Source organism: Panulirus ornatus, chromosome 29, assembly GCF_036320965.1.
Source record: "Panulirus ornatus isolate Po-2019 chromosome 29, ASM3632096v1, whole genome shotgun sequence".
In the NCBI taxonomy this organism is placed as follows: domain Eukaryota; kingdom Metazoa; phylum Arthropoda; class Malacostraca; order Decapoda; family Palinuridae; genus Panulirus; species Panulirus ornatus.
In genome coordinates, this window is record NC_092252.1 from 5,392,125 (window position 1) to 5,409,138 (window position 17,014).

Here is a 17,014-nt window from a genome sequence, read left to right on the forward strand (position 1 = left end):
TTAATAAACCAATGGACAATACACTATAAACTTTATATATATATATATATATATTATATATATATATATATATATATATATATATATATATATATATATATATATATATATATGGTATGTGATATAATAACTTAAACCTCTTAAATACAGAGGTACGATCCATGGGTACGATGTTACGACCCTTGAGCACGACGGTACGACCCCTTGGTTAGGACGCCCTAGCCCTTCGACCTGACCCAAGTTAGGGGAGTCTGGTCTTCAGTGCCTGGTCATGGTCCCCATGGTTCGTTCCGTCGTGCTCAAGGGGTCGTTCCGTCGTGTCCAAGAGTCGTACCCATCGTGCTCAAAAGGATGGGTACGTACCTTCGCCTTCACGTGTCGCACCGCCTCCCTCAAAGGGCCGAGGTGAAAACCGGCTGATATGTAGGCAAGTCCACCATACTCGCCCTGCTGCTGGAAGTAGCGCACCCAGGCACATACAGGAGCACCTATCAGATAGAAGAAAAAATAGAAGAGGTTGCTGGAAGGACCTGACAATAATAATACAACCTGGCGTGCTTCAAATTCAATCATTCCATCATCCCCAAAAAAACAAAACTGGAAATAACAACGCAATACGTCGTCAATGGTTATAGAAAGGGCGCGGCGCGCGCGCGCCCTTTCTCTCTCGCGGGCGTGGCTGAGGTCTATGGAACTAATGAAGGCGTCAGACACAGTGTGGCCATATATATATATATATATATATATATATATATATATATATATATATATATAGATAGATAGATAGATAGATAGACAGATAGATAGATAGTGCTTATCGAAACCCAATTTCCTTCCGCGTGTAGGCCGGCGTCACACATTACCCTTGCCTAGTCCTCTGTTCTGAACGCTACCTCACTAACGCGGGAAATGGCGAATAGTATGAAAGAAATATATATATATATATATATATATATATATATATAGAGAGAGAGAGAGAGAGAGAGAGAGAGAGAGAGAGAGAGAGAGAGAGAGAGAGAGAGAGAGAGAGAGAGAGAGATTTATTGATGGAAAAAATGATAATATACTGAACTATATATATATTGTAGGGGGGAAATATTCCCATCATTTGCTGAAATACTGTAATACTGGACAATATTCAGAACGGAAATGTGGTGCCATCTTTCGGTGAAATGCTGTACTACATTCATAACAGAAAACGTAGTGCCATTTATCGGCAAAATGCTATATTTTATTCAGATGGGAAATAAAGCGCCATCTATTGACAAATTTCTGTATGCTATGTAGGAATTATGTGTTACACGTAGACCACAAAACTGACCATAAATGAGGTTGAAGTGTTCGTTAGGGCGATTGAAGGAGAGTGAGACGGACAATTATCGGCTTAGAGTGATTGAAAAAAAAAAAGAAAAGAAATTATCAACTTCAGCCAAAATATCGCAGAGGGAACGTATCTTTTTGAGTTCCTTTAAGGCAACAGCCAATACTATGACGACCCCGTTTCTCTAACTTCTGTAGGCACCGCTATTAAAAAAAAGTAAGATGTATCAAATCTAATTACTTCCCGCAGGAGCTAATTCAAAAAAGGGGCAGTCGAAAAGCGCTAAAAAAAAGAAGTTTTAATAAGATGAAAAAAAAGGGGGGTGGTGGTGGGCAAGCAGGGAGCTCTCTGGGCTAAAACGTTATTATACTATTGTCCACCAATAAAGGCGACCATGTTTCCTTCATGAATACAGTACTTCACTCTATCAACAGATGGGCACCGTTCTCTCTCTCTCTCTCTCTCTCTCTCTCTCTCTCTCTCTCTCTCTCTCTCTCTCTCTCTCTCTCGCTCTCTCTCTCTCTCTCTCTCTCTCTCTCTCTCTCTCTCTCTCTCCCAATCTGAATGTAATAAAGGCTTTTCATCACGAGATGTCACTAGTGGTAGTTGCAAAGAGGGCGCGGGGTGAGGTGTGTGTTTTTCTCTGTGTGTGTGTGTGTGTGTGTATGTGTGTGTGTGTGTGTGTGTGTGTATGTGTGTATGTGTGTGTGTGTATGTGTGTGTGTGTGTGTTCCCTCCGTCGGCTCACCACATTCTGAAACACTACCACACTCATTTATCCCTTCACACGAGACCTAATGAATCCAATTTACCCGTGGGGGGGAAAAAGAAAAAACATTCAATTTCGAAAATAACACAGAGGAATACTCTTATTATAGCACACTAATTAAACTTAAAAAACACCCCTCAACCCCCCCAACCACCACCACAGTTAAGGCTTGCGGAAATTCTACTGCGAAGTTTATGGAACAAAACGCTAATTACAGATTAAATTACTTTATCGTGGTGTTAATGATGATATTATGAGGGGGGGCTAAGGGGAGTGGGTGGGTTATGCTATTCGATTCCACGCTTACAATACATGATCGTATTATGACACTTTTTCCCCCACTATCGTCAAACACTCATGATGTATTATAACCCAGCGCGCGTTTTTTTTTTTTTTTTACTTTTTTTGGCTTTTTTTTGAACACATTTCAATGGATTTAACAACGATTCTTTCCTCGGTAGTTACAGAAAAAATGAACAAAACCAATTATGATTAGTACACATTTTTTTTTTTTGCATAATTAACAGATTTTAAAGTATTGTCATTTTTTTCTTCTAAATCACGTTGGATGTAACTGATATCAAATCGAGTCAAAAATTCATGACAAAACACATGCAAATCCAGATCATTATAGATTTAGCATCTGTGTCACTCTTATGTGTGATATGCTTCATAAAAATATATCAATTTTGGCCTGACAATCATATAAACTTATTTTCCATCACACACACACACACACACACACACACACACACACACACACACACACACACACATTCAAACTACAGAAACTGCAGTTCACAGGCATGATGGACTACGTAACAGGACAAACTGTGGAAAATGAAATAAAGGGAAATATTGGCAGCCGGAATAACACCAGTCAATCATTCTCCAATGTTGATTGTTTAGCTTTTTACAACCCGGAAAACCTGTGAGGTCAGCGAACTGCACTGTTATTGGCTCCTGAACAAAACAAAACAAAAAAATAACAATAGAACAAAACTGCTTCTGATAAACCAAACGTTGTTTGAATCAACTATATCTATATCATGATATAATGAATCGTCATTTCATATATATATGTTTTTTTATCTATCAGTCTAAAGTTGCTATTTAGTCCAGTTGGAAACATAAGCTCCTCCCATGTCCCGTCATGAGCCAATCAATCAAAGATTTAACGAGTATCTGCATGATAACTCCTCCCACTTTTCGCTCACGGGCCAATGAAATGAAGCTCCACCAGGGATTTTCATGACAGCTCCGCCCACTTTCCTCCACAAGCCAATCATGTGAAGTCCCACCCAGCGGTGGTTGCATGCAGTCGCAAGACAGAATTACAAAGCTGTTCAGCATTCACACCATTATTCCATGAATATCAATATAAACTAAATAAAAAGACCCCACTTTTTTTCAATTTTTTTTTTTAGATTATTCCACTAAATCCGTCACACGCGACTGTAAACAAACCTTTCAAACTAAGAAAAAAACTGCACTTGATCGATTCCTACAGCCAAATTTACCTAAGGCTGATCTGCATGTGTGATATTTGCATAGTAAATACGGGAGGAAGAAAAATTCGCGAGGCAAGGCTAACTAATTACCACCACGACCCACATCTCAGTTGGCTTAGCCACGACCTACACTCATGTGGTACGACCTCTAAATCTGGAACTACCTAGAGGGTGATTTAAACGACATCCTGCAGAAACGGCTATTATTTTTCCTGCCTACGACCAGTCGTCGCTTAGGGCAGCCAAAACGACATTCCTTAGGAACGACCATTCATCCACTACTCCTCCTCCAGACGACCAGCCACTTGGCCAAAAGGAGGACCCTCAAGAACGACCCATCCCCCTTACGACCAAGAGGCTCAGACCAGCCAAAAACGACACCCATCAGGAGCTAACTAAGTCCCCCTCCCCTCCGCCCCCTCTTCCAAATACCATCACCACTACCCTTCCAACTCACTCTAATCGCCACCCACCTCTCCCTCCCTCCTCTCACAGACCCTCTCCACCACCCCACCCACCATCAATCTCCCTCCCTCCCTTCTCCTCCTCCTCCCCTCGAAGACCTACCACCGTCCTCTCACCTCACACCTCGACGACAACCCGGCCTTGAGTGAGCGAACTCACCCCCTTCGCCATACGGCTACTCAGCGACACCTGCTGTGGACATACTGGCCTCTCACAAACTCCGCCATCTCCTCGAGCCAACGCAGAACACCTGAAATGGCTGTTCGCTGTTATTACCACCGCCACGCTGGGAGGGGGGAAAAAAATATAATTCCCGCTCAACCAACTGTGAGAACGATAACCAAAGGCCAGGGGTATGTATTCTAGGCAGGAGTCAGGGAGAGGGGGAGGGAGGACCAACACGCTGGAAGGAAACAAACGCTGCCTCCACTCCTCCACGTAGGCATCTCCTCACATGCCGTTCAAAAACGGGTTCGAGTTTTGGAGGCAGGTTCTCTGCAAACCTCTCTTTAAGTGGCTCTTGTTTAAGGGTGACTCATTATATTTTAGGGATTCACAGACATACTGCAGTGTTCTCAGTGCTTCACAGCATGAGAGTGTATACAGACGAGGGTGTAGGAAGAGAACGATGGAAGACACTGACAACTCTTGTGCTTCGTCCTCAAGCAATGGCATCAAGGGCAACTCGCTCACTCTCAAGTTTTACTCCCCACTGGTACTGAGGTCTGGTGTGTCGTCAATGACGTCACTGATGCAGTCTGGTGTTGTCGGGTCAATATAAGTGGAAAATCACCCAGCCTCGTGAATTCACGCCACGCAATGAGTATGGCGTGCCATCCGCCTATACCACTAAAGCTGCTTCCCATCTAGTGAAATTCTAGTGATTGCAAGTCGTGTTGTGAGAGAGAGGGAGGGAGCAAGACAACACGCTACATCTACAACAGAAGAACCACATTCATGTATCTATAAAGCATCATTTCATACATATGCACTTGCGCACACGTGTGTGTGTGTGTGTGTGTGTGTGTTGCGTCCCTCAATAAAGAGATAACGACTGTTCTAATACGTGGAAGACCCGCGGCAGTTTATCTGACCGGCATTATCAATAAGACGTGGGCAGGGGAGAGGAGAGGAAGGGGAAGGGGGGAGATGTCTGTTCAGACACGGCGATGGCTGGAGTGACAGCTTTCGGAGCCAAGTCGACCGAAACCCTTTATTGATTACCGATAGTTAGGGCTCCTCTCAGGGGAAGGGGGGGGGGGGAGGGGAGCGAGAGCGGGGGGAGGAGAGAATTTCTCCTCGGGTACCTCGCAAGCAATTTCTACCGACAGCCAGCACCCACTTCCTTCGGCGGAATGCATGCGCAGTGGAGGATAACACGGTCGCGCCACGGCCATGATTATGCCCCACTGCACATCGATGGTCGGACCAACCAATGTGGGTCGCACGCAGGCCCCCCTCCCCTCACCCCCTCACCCGGTGTGTGGGTTTTATCCTAGAAGAAAGAAAACAGGGTGCGTGCATGCATGTGTGCATATTCGTATATACATACATATATATATATATATATATATATATATATATATATATATATATATATATATATATATATATATATATATATATATATATATATATATATATATATATATGAGAGAGAGAGAGAGAGAGAGAGAGAGAGAGAGAGAGAGAGAGAGAGAGAGAGAGAGAGGGGGGGGTTGGGAGCTCTTCCATGGCCCACATCTGGTGTATGTCTTACAAAGCAAGAGTATCTGCGAGGAAGAATGGAGACTACCCCTCCACCACTCGTGAATGCCTGACCATCGCTGACATACACCAGTCTGATGACCTCGGCATGAAGGCGGTCGTCGCCTTGAATTAGCCCAGCATCAGCAGCTACGCTAATGTGCACAGACATGGGCAAGGAGGGAGGAAGACCCCTCAGTGAAGGAGATCCACTATATCTAAGCGAAGAAAAAAAAAAAAACCTCAGGGAGGTTTATGTACGAGTTGGCTGTTCAGCCGTAATAACCCCGTCTGCCGTGGGTACGTCGACCTGACCCACTGTGTATGGCAACTTCACGGGCAGGGTACGGCAACTTCGCCAACTTGTGATACACGACAACTTCTTTCCTCCACTGAATACAGAACTCCCTCCAATAAGAACAACTTCTTTTCGCTGGGTCTGAAATCTTCCCACTGTGTTACTCCCTTCCTCCAGTGGGTACAGCTTCTCTCTCTGGGCAGGACAATTCCCCCACTTGGTAAAACGACTGCCACTAGGATTGACATCTTTGTCCACTGGGTACGAGACGATCCCTCCTCCTCCTCCTCTGGGTACGACAACTTCCACCACTGGGTACGATAGCCTTACTTTCTCTCTCTCTCTCTCCCTCATATCTGGTACGATATCGTCACCTTCAACTCCACCTCTCCACTGAGGGACGTCCACTAACTTTTTTAATCCACGTTTAATCTTGTCACCTGGACAACTTTCCCCTCACCTCCTCAAACTCCTCAGCTTCCTCCCTAACCCTCCCTCCGCCTCCGCCGCTCATGATCTGGCCTGTCGGAGCCCGAAATTAGATCAACACAAGAAATGCTGACACGTCACTCGACGCCTCTGGAAATTTGCGTGTCTCGAATCCAAACTGGAGGCGCCCTTGGCCGTCACAGCTTTGACGGGATGGATGACAAGGGGAAAGGGGGTCTTTTGACACACTCTACATCACCCTTTCCGATCCCGGATGATGGCGACCACACAGACACACACACACGTGTGTATGTGTGTGACGATTCTGAATTAACCTGTGTCACTTTCGGCTAACCCTCAGCTTACGACAGCTTCTCCTTCCGTCAGGTTTATTGCATCGACTGTGTTGGAGGTCGGTCCCACTTGGATGCCATTTACGTCGCCCTTCCTACCGAGTCGAGATGACTTTTTAGAGTTCCGTTTAATCGTTACGTCTCACAAACTTTACGAAAAGAAAAAAAAAAAGGACGATAACCTTATAAAGGACCATTCAGAAAGACGGTCACTCCAAGGACAGATGTCTTTCCCAAAACTCTCTCTCTCACACACACACACACGAGAATTGAGGCGTCGTATTAACCTTCCTCCATTATTATCTAACCGAGTTACGGGAGGGAGCCAGTCGTGCAGTTTTCTGAATCTGTGTGATCCATCACGTCAGCTCCTGTTGGTGTGGGGCGCGTGTCTCTGGCTGTTGGTGTCGACCCACGGCCACTGGGTCCCGTACCCTGGCCTGTGCTACTGACGGAGGTGTGCGAGAAGCGTACGATGGTTAACTGTTGGTGTCCACACTACCAGAGTCTCCATAACCCTGAGTCTAGACTGTCCTCTTTATGCAACTTAGCATCAAAATGTCTATCTCACTCTCTCCATTTTGGCGTATGTACTCCTTTCCCAGGCCACAGACTGACCCCCAGTACCTGTTTGCACCTCCTGCTGTTCCCCCCAGTCCCTGGAATACATCCTACTGTTCCCCAGTACATACAATACGTCCTGTTGTCTCCCCAGTACCTACAATACGTCCTGCCCTCACACACGCGACCTGCCAGCCTCATCCATCCACATACCTCTCCCTCACCCACTCCCCTACACCGCAGATTGCAACACCCTCGCCTCTAACTTCCCTCCGTCCTCCTGCAGCCTGCAACAGGACCTACTACGGACGCGTGGGTGCGACCTACACCCTCCAGGTGTCCAAGCCGGAGCGAGGGACGCTGCCTCACTTCTGCCAGCTCACCTTCATAGCGTCCGGGGACATCTACGGTGACCTGGTGCAACTCAGCATCCACCAGTTCAACCTCGGAAGGTCAGGCGGGTTCCTAACTCCTTCTCTGTTACTGTTGCTTTTGATATGAAGTAGATTTATAAAGGTCAGCTTAATCAGTCCCTCTTCTGTTACTGTTGCTTTTGATGTTACGTAGATACAAAGGGCAGGTCATCAATCCCCCCTGTTACTGTTGCTTTAGATGTGACGTGGATTCAAAGGTCAGCTTATCATCCCCCCCTCCCCCCCACAGACACACCCCTTGTTACTGTTGCTTTAGATGTGACGTGGATTCAAAAGGTCAGCTTATCAGTCCTCGTTTACAATTGTTATCTCTACGTTAACCTATAGGTCAACACGTTGATCCTCGTTAGTCACTCTTGTTGCTTTTGTTGCTACGTACATTTAAAGGTGAGAGCTTACCACTCCCTCCTGTTGTTGTTATTATTGTTGTGTCTGCAACGCAAGTTTAAACGCCAGATCACTAAAATTTCATTCACCTTATCTATTTTGTTACACAGATTTATACTTTTATTTCATCATGAACTTTGATGTTCGGGCAAAGTTCTCTTCCTGTTTAGGTTATACGAAATAACTTAATATTTTTTATTTTTCAGAAACACGTATTTAAGCTAATATTTTGCTCCACCATTGAGCACGACGGGACGATCCTCAAAGAATAACAGAGTGACCTTTGGTCACAATGGGCCTGACCTCTGACCTGACCTTTTAAGGGTCGGGTCAAAATCCCAGTCATCATACCCAAGGGTCGTAAAACCCAGCGCACGACGAGAAAATATACCAATTATGGAAAAGTCTGTTTTAATTATCCACACACACAACGGGGCTTAGGCCATTCCCTCCCGGACCAGCTTAATCATCATCAGGGCAATCCGTCTCTCGACACAATACATGTCTCGAACTGTGTTCCGAAGTCAATGAGACATGGTTCGTCGATATCTCGAAGCACTTCAGAACTGCTGGATAGGTTTTGTGGGGGTTCATCGTGCACGAACACTAAGTGCAACTGATGCTTTCACCAGGCGAAATTCAGTACGGATACATGATGAAAATACAAATCGAGAATACGCTCAGCAAAAAGTTAATTTAAACGTAACAATTTAAGATTAATCGAACGAATATCCGGGAGAATTGTTTTTTAAAAGCCTTCGCGCGAGGAATGGACGAAGAGGTCGAACATATAGAGAACACGGGAGAACATATAGACAACGCTGAAGAAAGTATAGAGAACATGAAAGAACACATAGAGAACACGGAAACTAACAATTATCATCTCGTACTACCAATTTTCGTCTGGGAAAGATCCCCTGATAAAGGAGAGTCATTTTCCGGTCATAATTATAATACGACACGGGATGTAACCGTGTTTTACCCGGGCTTGTAAATGCAATATCCAGCGGGGCACAAAAACCCTTCTGAAAATGCCCCTCGCTACATCTTTCATCAGAGGGTATTGTCAACAGACGAACGACCTCATCCCTAGGAGGATATTAGCACACACGAGGGCGTGTTACTAAACCTTCTTGTTACTTACCACACCCACGGTGCCACACACACACACACACACACACGCACACACATACACACACACACACACAAACATACACACACACACACAAACATACACACACACACACACACACACACACACACAAACATACACACACACACACAAACATACACACACACACACACACACACACACACACACATACACACACACACACACAAACACACACACACACAAATATACATATATATATATATATATATATATATATATATATATATATATATATATATATATATATATATATATATATATAATCAGAGTGATATATGCAGAGACAGATGGATACATGGATAGATCATATAGCGTTTTCCTTAGATATATCTTTTAAAATAAGTGAATTCATTATAATAATGGCTTCACTTCAACATCATCACTGAACAATTAAAGTGATGTTCACTCTCGTTCTTATGTATATCATCTGTCTATTACTCACACCTATTTCCCCCATGCATTCCATTCATATCAGTTTATCTACAAAAATGTCTTTCAAATATTGTAGTCCCTCCCATTACCCATCCCTCCGGACAACACTCTCGTACAACACACCAGGGAGGCGAGTAAGACCAGCTGCTGACCGTGGAGTGTAGCCACTGTATACAGAACACTGCTGGCTACACAAGCCCTGTGGTTTGTCCATAACCTCCCCTCACACTGGCCTCAGTGGCGTGGTGGCTCTCTCGACCACGTCAACAACTGAGCTAATCGCCGTTCACATGCATGCGCTACAGCTCTCACCCAGCGCACGATTCCTGGGCGAACCAACTCCTGACTTGTGACATCCTGACGCACGAACTCTCGGCCGCACAGACCATCTACCCTCCGACCACCACGGCCGCCGCCGCCGCCACGACCCTCAAACTTCCACGCACACACAAGTTCCGAGGCGCCAATTCTGGTATATGAATTAAACTTTGGCGTACACACTCCGACATACTAACTCTGAAGTATGAGCAACCTGTTCCGCCTAATATGAGGACAATACAATTTGGCCTGGGGCCCCGAGTGCCTTCGAAACTGCGAAAATATCTAATGGTAATATATATATATATATATATATATATATATATATATATATATATATATATATATATATATATATATATATATATATGGTGCTTAAAGTAGCTGACAGTGATCAAGGCTATATGAGGGATAGACAGACAGATCATCTCGTGTAGGCATGCCAGTATAGGGTCTTAAGCGCCGCCCAGAGTATAACCCTTAAATATGACCCAAGAGTATACTGCTCTACCTCTTTAAGAGAACTTTAATTAAAGTACGACGCCTCACGGCGATCTCATTCATATATATATCCCCTTAATAAGGCCTCTTGTTCTCTTTTAAAGGACTTAATCTCCTAAAACGAAAAAAAATCATGAACGAAATATAATACAACTGCCGTGAACGGACCTTGGATTATAACCGTTTGATATAGAAATATCATATACATCCGATCCCCCGAGTGTGACGTAGATATTCGTACTGGGAATCGCCTTTCTTTACCCCTCCTAGCTCAAGTATGAGCACCAGCTATGGTTCAAGTCGTTACTCCAAGCTCGAGCACGACCACCGGCTATACGACTCAAGTCCTATCTGGGAGTACGAGTTCCTCCTCCTCCAAAAAAAAAGAGATATATATAAAACCTACAACCCTCCCCACCTTTGCCAATTTCAGCTTTGACACTCGACATGTTCGTTCAATTTAGATTATAATTACGTGTCACACTCTGGGGTTTGACTGCGTGGGGCACCGAAATTATGGGGTATTCCTCCCCTCCCCACCTTTCTTTTTTTTTTTTAGACGCCAGAAGAAGAAAAAAAAAAAGCTGTCGAGTTCAATCAAAACACACTTGAGAGAGAGAGAGAGAGAGAGAGAGAGAGAGAGAGAGAGAGAGAGAGAGAGAGAGAGAGAGAGAGAGAGAGAGAGAGAGAGAGCTTTCAAAGCTGAAAGTAGGAAACGCTTCCATTGTTTTGTGTTTGGCAGTGGAATTCCCGTATTTTTTTCATTTTTTTTTTATATTTTTGGTTTCGCATCTCCCGATTCTTTTCATGTTTTAAATCCGGTAAGCTGGTTGAAAGCTTAGCTTTGTTCTCTCTCTCTCTCTCTCTCTCTCTCTAGCACAAGCTAACCTCTAGCTTATTCTGATTACAAGCTAGAGGTGTCCCTCTTTCCGACCGCTTGTAGCCAGCAATGACCACAGCTAACCGAGCCTGTGCCCACCCCTGACCGCAGCTAGCTAGTTTGTAGCCATACTTGACCGCAGCTAACTTGCATCTAGCCTTGACTAACGCTAATTTACAGCCCTAATAACAGCAAAAGCTGTAGGAAGTCCTGACAGCTAACCTTTGCAGCTTGTCCTAACAAAAGTTAACGTGTAGGTAGTCCTGACAGCTAACCTGTAGCTAGCTCTAACAACAGCTAACCTGTAGCTAGCTCTAACAACAGCTAACCTGTAGCTAGCTCAAACAACAGCTAACCTGTAGCAATCCCTAACAACAGCTAACCTGTAGCTATCCCTAACAACAGCTAACCTGTAGCTAGCCCTAACAACAGCTAACCTGTAGTTAGCTCTAACAACAGCTAACCTGTAGCTAGCTCAAACAACAGCTAACCTGTAGCTATCCCTAACAACAGCTAACCTGTAGCTAGCCCTAACAACGCTAATCAATAGGTAGTCCTGACAGCTAACCCTTGTAGCTAGCCCTAACAACAGCTAACCTGTAGCTATCCCTAACAACAGCTAACCTGTAGCTAGCCCTAACAACAGCTAACCTGTAGCTAGCCCTAACAACGCTAATCAATAGGTAGTCCTGACAGCTAACCCTTGTAGCTAGCCCTAACCACAGCTGGCCTTTTGCTAACCCTCGTGTTGGCCGCAGGTTTGTGTCGCACACGGTGGCCGGCTGCCCTGACGGCTACATGCAGATCGAGGAGCTGAGTCGTCCGCTCAACGCTGGGTACTGGTGCGGCGCCTCCTGGGGCCACAACGTCTACTACTCCGAGACCTCCGCCGTCACCGTCATGCTCAGGGTCTTCAGTCGCCTGGGTGACGACCCCCAGGCCAACCCAGGGGCCTTCTCGCCGCAGGAGTCCATCATGCTGCGGCTCTCATACCGCTTCCTGCGGAAGGAACGCGCGGTGCTGCGGTACGGCGCGCCGTACAACCCCAGCTACCGCGGCGAGGACGTCCCCAACTCCTTCTGCGACAAGCACTTCGAGAACTGCGACAAGAAGAACTGCAAAATCCAGTCGCCCAACTACCCGGGTCTGTACCCGCGCAACCTCACGTGCCACTACCACGTGCGGCAGACGCGCGTGCCAGACGGCAAGCTTGCACTTATCCGCGTGTTCCAGCGCAATCCTCACCTTATATACATTAAGGACCGCAACGCGCCGCACCTCTCGCGGGAGCGGCAGATGCGCGTGGGCTCCGCCTGCCACGTGCTGCACGACTACCTCACTGCCTTCGACGGGAGCACGACGCATGCGTCCGTGCTGGCCACGCTGTGCAAGGGCGGCGCCGCTCTGACGGGCATCACCTCCAGCGGGCCCGAGCTCCTCTTAGTCTTCCATGCCTCGCCTTTCGACTTCCCCTTCCAGGATTCCCCGCGCCGTCGCACCTTCGGCTTCGAACTGGACGTCGAGGTCGAGTTCGTGGACCGCGAGTCGACGGCGTACGTGCGTCAGGGCGGCACCTGCGAGTATATGGTGAGCAGCCGCGGTCAGAGGAGCGGGTACCTGCAGGCTCCGGCCCACTCCCTCCTGCCCAACACCACCTGCACTTGGCGCCTGCTGGCCGCCTCGTCAGAGGTCGTGTGGCTCTACTTCCTCCACTACCGCCACGTCGTCCACGTCGAGATGCCGCCGCCCGCCCACTGCTCCAATACCCTCACCATCCTGGACGGCGACCCCAGCGGCGCCCACGTGCCCCACAACCCTTACGCCTTCGGCATCTTCCCGCCCAACAATGACCTCGCCAGCTTCGTAGACAACGCCACCACGACTCCAACGATGTTGGGTAAGTTCTGCCGGCCCGAACGGCTGCCGCGGGTGTGCAGCGGCGTTCACGCCCCCGGGCCGCATGCGGCGCCTTGCTCACCGGCTGAGAGTTACGTCTCGAACTCGTCGGCACTGACGTTATCCCTAAGATACGCTGCCGGTACCGCTCCCGCCCATGTGGAATTCCTGGCGCGCTACGAGTTCGTAGACAAGCGCCAGTGGGGCTCGGCGACCACCGGCGGCGGCCCTTGTGACCGGACTTTCACGCTGCGGCCGGAGGGGCTCTTCGCCTCACCGAGGGACGTCTTCCTCTTTGGTCGTGGCGGCTCGCGGCGACTGCGATGCATCTACACGTTCCTGGCTGAGGCGCATCAGCGCATCGTCCTGCGCATCATTCGCTCCCGCATGGGCTCCCGCTGCGACACGGAGTACCGTCAGTCGTCGCAACGGTACGAGTGTTCGCACGGCGGGGCGGTGCACGAGCCGGCCATCTGGGTGACAGAGGAGCCGTGGGAGGGTGTGCCGCTGACCCGAGCCTGCCTCTGCAGCACCTACCACGCCCGGCCCTTCTCCCTCGTCTCCTACACCAACAGAATCCAGGTCGTCCTCAACGTACCGCTCATGACCGCCGCACACGACTACACGGACTTCTTCTTCGAGGGGGAGTACACCATCTTCGACGTCGACGCGGACGGAGACGGGTGCGACAGGTCCGCGCGAAGGCTCTCCGGCCGCCATGGGAACTTCACGGTGGGAGGCGGCCGGAGGAACTACTGCTCCGGCCTCCCGCGCCTCGTCACCGCCACCGACGGGTCCTTCCTCTTCCTGCGGGTCAGCGGTCGCGGTGCGGAGGAGACGAACTGCAGCGTGTCGTCGCGCATCAACGTCTACGCGGCGGGCGACGTGGCGCCCCTAGCCTCCATCTGCCCCGAGCCGGGCCAAGCCTTCACACACGTCTTCAGCAGTGGCTGGCGGGGCGTGGAGCAGATATCGCTCGGCCATCGCGAGGGGCACGACCGTGGTAATGGTAGCTATCACCACCACCAACACGGCCGTCACCCAGGGGAGCGGCAGAGGGAGACCCGCGACCTCCTAGTGGAGTTTGTGGGTAACAACTCCGGGAACTTCCTGGTGACTTGGGTGGGGGTGTGGCGGCCGCTGCAGACAGCGCCCCTCTCCCCAGCCGGCGCCGACATGTGCCCCCACCGGTGCCCGGAGATCCAGGCTTGTCTCCCGGCGGAGCTCTGGTGTGACGGCCACGTCCATTGCCCCTCGGGCATGGACGAGGGCGCCGCAGCTTGCGGCTTCCTGGCCGCGCTGCCCTGGGTCTACCTGGCGGCGGGGATCATCCTCTTCGCGTCCCTGGTGGCGCTGCTGGTGGCCGTGGTCGTCCACAGGCGTCGGACGCTGGCCATGAAGGCCGTGGCGACGGTAGTGGTTGAGAACAACAGCCACGGCGTCAAGAGCACCACGCACGACCTCCTGCTGCCGCCAGACAAGGAGTCGTGGTGACAACGAGCCCCGTCCAGCGATGTCGTCTGTGTTGACTACGAGACAACGGTGTAGGTGGAGCTTCTGCCTGAGAGTAACGCCCGGCACAGGAAGGATGAGGTGGTGGTGGTGGTGGAGTTAGTGAGGCCTGTCGGAGGCGGTACTGGGGAGGAGAGGGAAGGTATTCAGGAAAATCGTTGGCCAGAGGCGCAGAAGAAGAAGAAGAGGAACATGAAGACCCCCCCGAGAGACAAATGGGCACACGAATTCGAGTCTTCTGCTGAAGCTTGGGTTGGTGTGTGTGTGTGTGTGTATGTGTGTGTGTTTGTGTGCAGCGCGGACATGATGGGGGAACCTCTATAAGTACATCATATTGGTGTGGTGGTTCTCCTGTCGGAGGGGTGGCGGTGCCCTGGGCATGGAGGGCCGCCCAGGCAGATCACAGTCATTGTGCATGGCAATGATTGCAATAACGGTAGAGTACATGTCCCCGTAAGGTGTGGGACCTTGCGTTTACAGGCAACTGGCCAGGGTCAAATATGGGTAAGGGATGGGTTGTTTACAAATACGTTAATACATCAGGGTGCTAGAGGTGACCTGAGCAGTGACAGGGGGTGGGGCCCCTAAGACGTGACCTGAGGTCTAAGGGGGTCCCGGGGGCGGTGAAGTGACACAGACGGCATCAGGCTGACGGGGCGGAGTAGTGCCTAACCTGGTGACATAACATCCATGACGTCACCTTCATATCTGTACATAGCTACTCGTTGGTTGTGTGTGTGTGTGTGTGTGTGTGTGTGTGTGTGTGTGTGTGTGTGGAGTGTTGTCTGCCCTGTGGACCAGCGTTGTGGGGAGATGTTGGGAGTAGGGGTGGCAGTGGGAGTTGTTTCCTGGTTTCCCCCCCCCCCCTACCTCCCTCCACCCTCCAAGACGCTTCAACACATGACAATATTACAGTAAAGAAAAAAAAAACACCAAAAAAAACAAACAAACCCAAATCACTTCATCATCCTAGCGGGAAATTATTATTCGCCAATAGTTAAGTTCATTCCGAATCAGCATCCAATGAGAGTAACGCCAAACCTAACCAACCAACCTCCTTTGAGAGCTTCTTCAGTTGCAGACTAATGCCACGACATGTATCTTCCGTAGGGCGTGTCAAAAAAAAAATATTGATCACCAATGATTGAGGAATGGATGCATCCAACGACGGTATGGGTCTTCAGTTGACACAAAATGTTTTCCACATATAGGGAGGCGTGGAGAGACGTGTCTACCATCGACGTGTGGCCGATGTGAAGAAGAACAACAGTGACTCAAAGCATCGACGTGTGGCGGATGTGAAAGACAGTGTAGACCATTTGTACATTTTATATTTGATAATAAAATGATGCGGTTGACAACAAGAGTTCTTCTTTACCCTTACTCTCACTCGCCTTAGCAAATGATATAACCCTAGTAGGGCATAATGTATACCTAGTCATGGTCAAAACTAGCAACACACACAAGTAAATACAAGGAATGAGACACGGATTCCACGTCACGCACACCAGATCAGAGTCTACCTGATATGTACACAGAGTTCTGGAGCACCTCAACATCTATATGGTCCATCTGCTTTAATATCCTCTCTCCCACTAGGTATCTAGATCAGGAATGTTGGATACCATTATCATCCCCCAGCACGTAACCTTGTCACAGACCATCGGGTCTTCTGGTATACGTCGTTTCTGTATGACACTGTCCTCCAGAATAGAACCTCGTAGTAAACCATCGGGTCTCCTGTCGTCTGTCCTTCCAAGATACTGTTATACAAAAGATAACCTCGTCATAAGCCATCAAACAGATCTTCTGTTGTCTGTCCTTCCCATGTGCTGCCTCTCCAGCAGATGACCACTGCTAACATGTCTCCTGCATCTGTCCTTCCCATGTACTGTCCTCCAGCACAAAACTTCGTCACGGATCGACAAGTCTTCTATTATCTCTTTCCCGTGTACTCCCACGGGCGTTCACCCTCCTCCCAGTGGTTGTGTCGCGCACGTTAGATAAATGATTCCTGGAGCTGTTCT

At 48.5% G+C, this 17,014-nt stretch overlaps 1 protein-coding gene and 1 long non-coding RNA gene across 3 annotated transcripts in view; one reads left to right on the top strand and one right to left on the bottom strand.

Annotated features, from left to right (window-relative positions):
* The window catches only part of LOC139758034 (uncharacterized), a 138,491-nt gene extending 122,146 nt beyond the window's left edge, over nucleotides 1-16,345 (top strand). The window contains exons 3-4 of the mRNA XM_071679043.1: nucleotides 7,740-7,905; nucleotides 12,338-16,345. Coding sequence (XP_071535144.1) covers nucleotides 7,740-7,905; nucleotides 12,338-14,969 — 2,798 coding nt within the window. The 3' untranslated portion in view covers nucleotides 14,970-16,345. The remainder of the gene's footprint in view (nucleotides 1-7,739; nucleotides 7,906-12,337) is intronic.
* Nucleotides 1-17,014, bottom strand: part of LOC139758037 (uncharacterized) — a 218,930-nt gene that overhangs the window by 74,257 nt on the left and 127,659 nt on the right. For both annotated transcript variants that reach the window (XR_011714752.1, XR_011714751.1), the window contains exon 4: nucleotides 364-488. This is a non-coding gene — a long non-coding RNA (uncharacterized lncRNA). The remainder of the gene's footprint in view (nucleotides 1-363; nucleotides 489-17,014) is intronic.